The 1,532-nt window shown below is 60.1% G+C and overlaps 1 protein-coding gene across 1 annotated transcript; it reads right to left on the bottom strand.

Annotated features, from left to right (window-relative positions):
- Positions 1–88: 88 nt before the first annotated feature.
- LOC108510267 (glycine-rich cell wall structural protein 1-like) lies at positions 89–1,321 on the bottom strand (the record flags this gene model as incomplete). The annotated part of the gene is made up of 3 exons (XM_017839937.1): positions 1,280–1,321; positions 461–1,183; positions 89–262 (listed from the first exon to the last, which is right to left on the bottom strand). Coding segments are annotated over exons 1-3 (931 nt in total), but the record flags the coding sequence as incomplete, so codon positions are not given.
- Between the last annotated feature and the right edge of the window lie 211 nt (positions 1,322–1,532).

Raw genomic sequence — 1,532 nt, 5'->3', positions numbered from 1 at the left:
TCCTTCCCATAGGGAGACACAACACCAGCCCCAGCTGGGACACCATCCTTCCCATAGGGAGACACAACACCAGCCCCAGCTGGGACACCATCCTTTCCAGAGGGAGACACAACTCCTGCATCAGCTGGGACACCATCCTTTCCAGAGGGAGACACAATTCCTCCTGCACCACCAGCACCACCACCAACACCAGCTCCAGCTGGGACACCATCCTTCCCATAGGGAGCCCCAACTCCCCCTGCACCAGCTACACCAGCCCCACCAGCCCCAGTTGGGAGACCATCCTTCCCATAGGGAGACACAATTCCTCCTGCACCACCAGCACCAGCACCAGCCCCAGCTGGGAGACCATCCATTCCATAGGGAGACACGACTCCTGCAGCACCAGCAACACCACCACCACCAGCTCCAGCTGGGAGACCATCCTTTCCACAGAGAGCCCCAACTCCCCCTGCACCACCAGCACCACCAGCCCCAGCTAGAAGACCATCTATTCCATAGGGAGAACCAACTCCCCCTGCACCAGCACCACCAGCACCACCAGCACCACCAGCACCAGCCCCAGCTGGAAGACCATCCTTTCCATAGGGAGACCCAAATGCCCCTACATCAGCACCACCAACACCAGCACCACCAACACCAGCTCCAACTGGAAGACCATCCTTTCCAAAGGGAGCTGCAACTCCCCCTGCACCAGCACCACCAATACCAGCTCCAGCTGGGAGACCATCCTTTCCATATGGAGATCCAACTCCCCCTGCACCAGCAGCACCTGCTCCAACTGGGAAACCACCAATTCCATATGGAGCTCCAACACCTCCCACACCACCACCTGGAGCTCCACCAATGCTTGGTCCAGCCAGGACACCATCCTTTCCATAGGGAGCCCCAATTCCCCCTGCACCAGCTACACCGGCACCACCAGGGACACCAGAGAGAGCTCCAACTCCCCCTGCACCAGCTACACCAGCAGCACCAAAACCTGCTCCCACTGGGAGACCATTCTTTCCATAGGGAGCCTCAAATCCCCCTACACCAGCCCCACCAACTCCTGCTCCAGCTGGGAGACCATCCTTTCCATAGGAAGCCCCAAATCCCCCTGCACCAGCAGCACCAGCCCCACCAACCCCTGCTCCCACTGGGAGACCATCCTTTCCATAGGGACCCCCACCTCCCCCTGCACCAGCAGCACCNCCTGCACCAGCAGCACCAGCCCCACCAACCCCTGCTCCCACTGGGAGACCATCCTTTCCATAGGGACCCCCACCTCCCCCTGCACCAGCAGCACCTGCTCCAGCTGGGAAACCATCCATTCCATAAGGAGACCCAACACCTCCAAAGCCACCACCTGCAGCTCCACCAGTGCCTGCACCAGCAGGGAGGCCATCTTTTCCATATGGATACCCAACCCCCCCTGCACCAGCAGCACCAGCACCACCAACACCAGCTCCAGCTGGAAGACCATCCTTTCCATAGGGAGAACCAAATGCCCCTGCCCCAGCTACACCAGCAACACCAACACCTGCTCCAAC

This window comes from Lepidothrix coronata, unplaced genomic scaffold (genome assembly GCF_001604755.1).
Source record: "Lepidothrix coronata isolate B3197 unplaced genomic scaffold, Lepidothrix_coronata-1.0 Scaffold586, whole genome shotgun sequence".
NCBI classification, from domain to species: Eukaryota; Metazoa; Chordata; class Aves; order Passeriformes; family Pipridae; genus Lepidothrix; species Lepidothrix coronata.
This window is presented reverse-complemented; position numbering and strand designations above follow the sequence as displayed.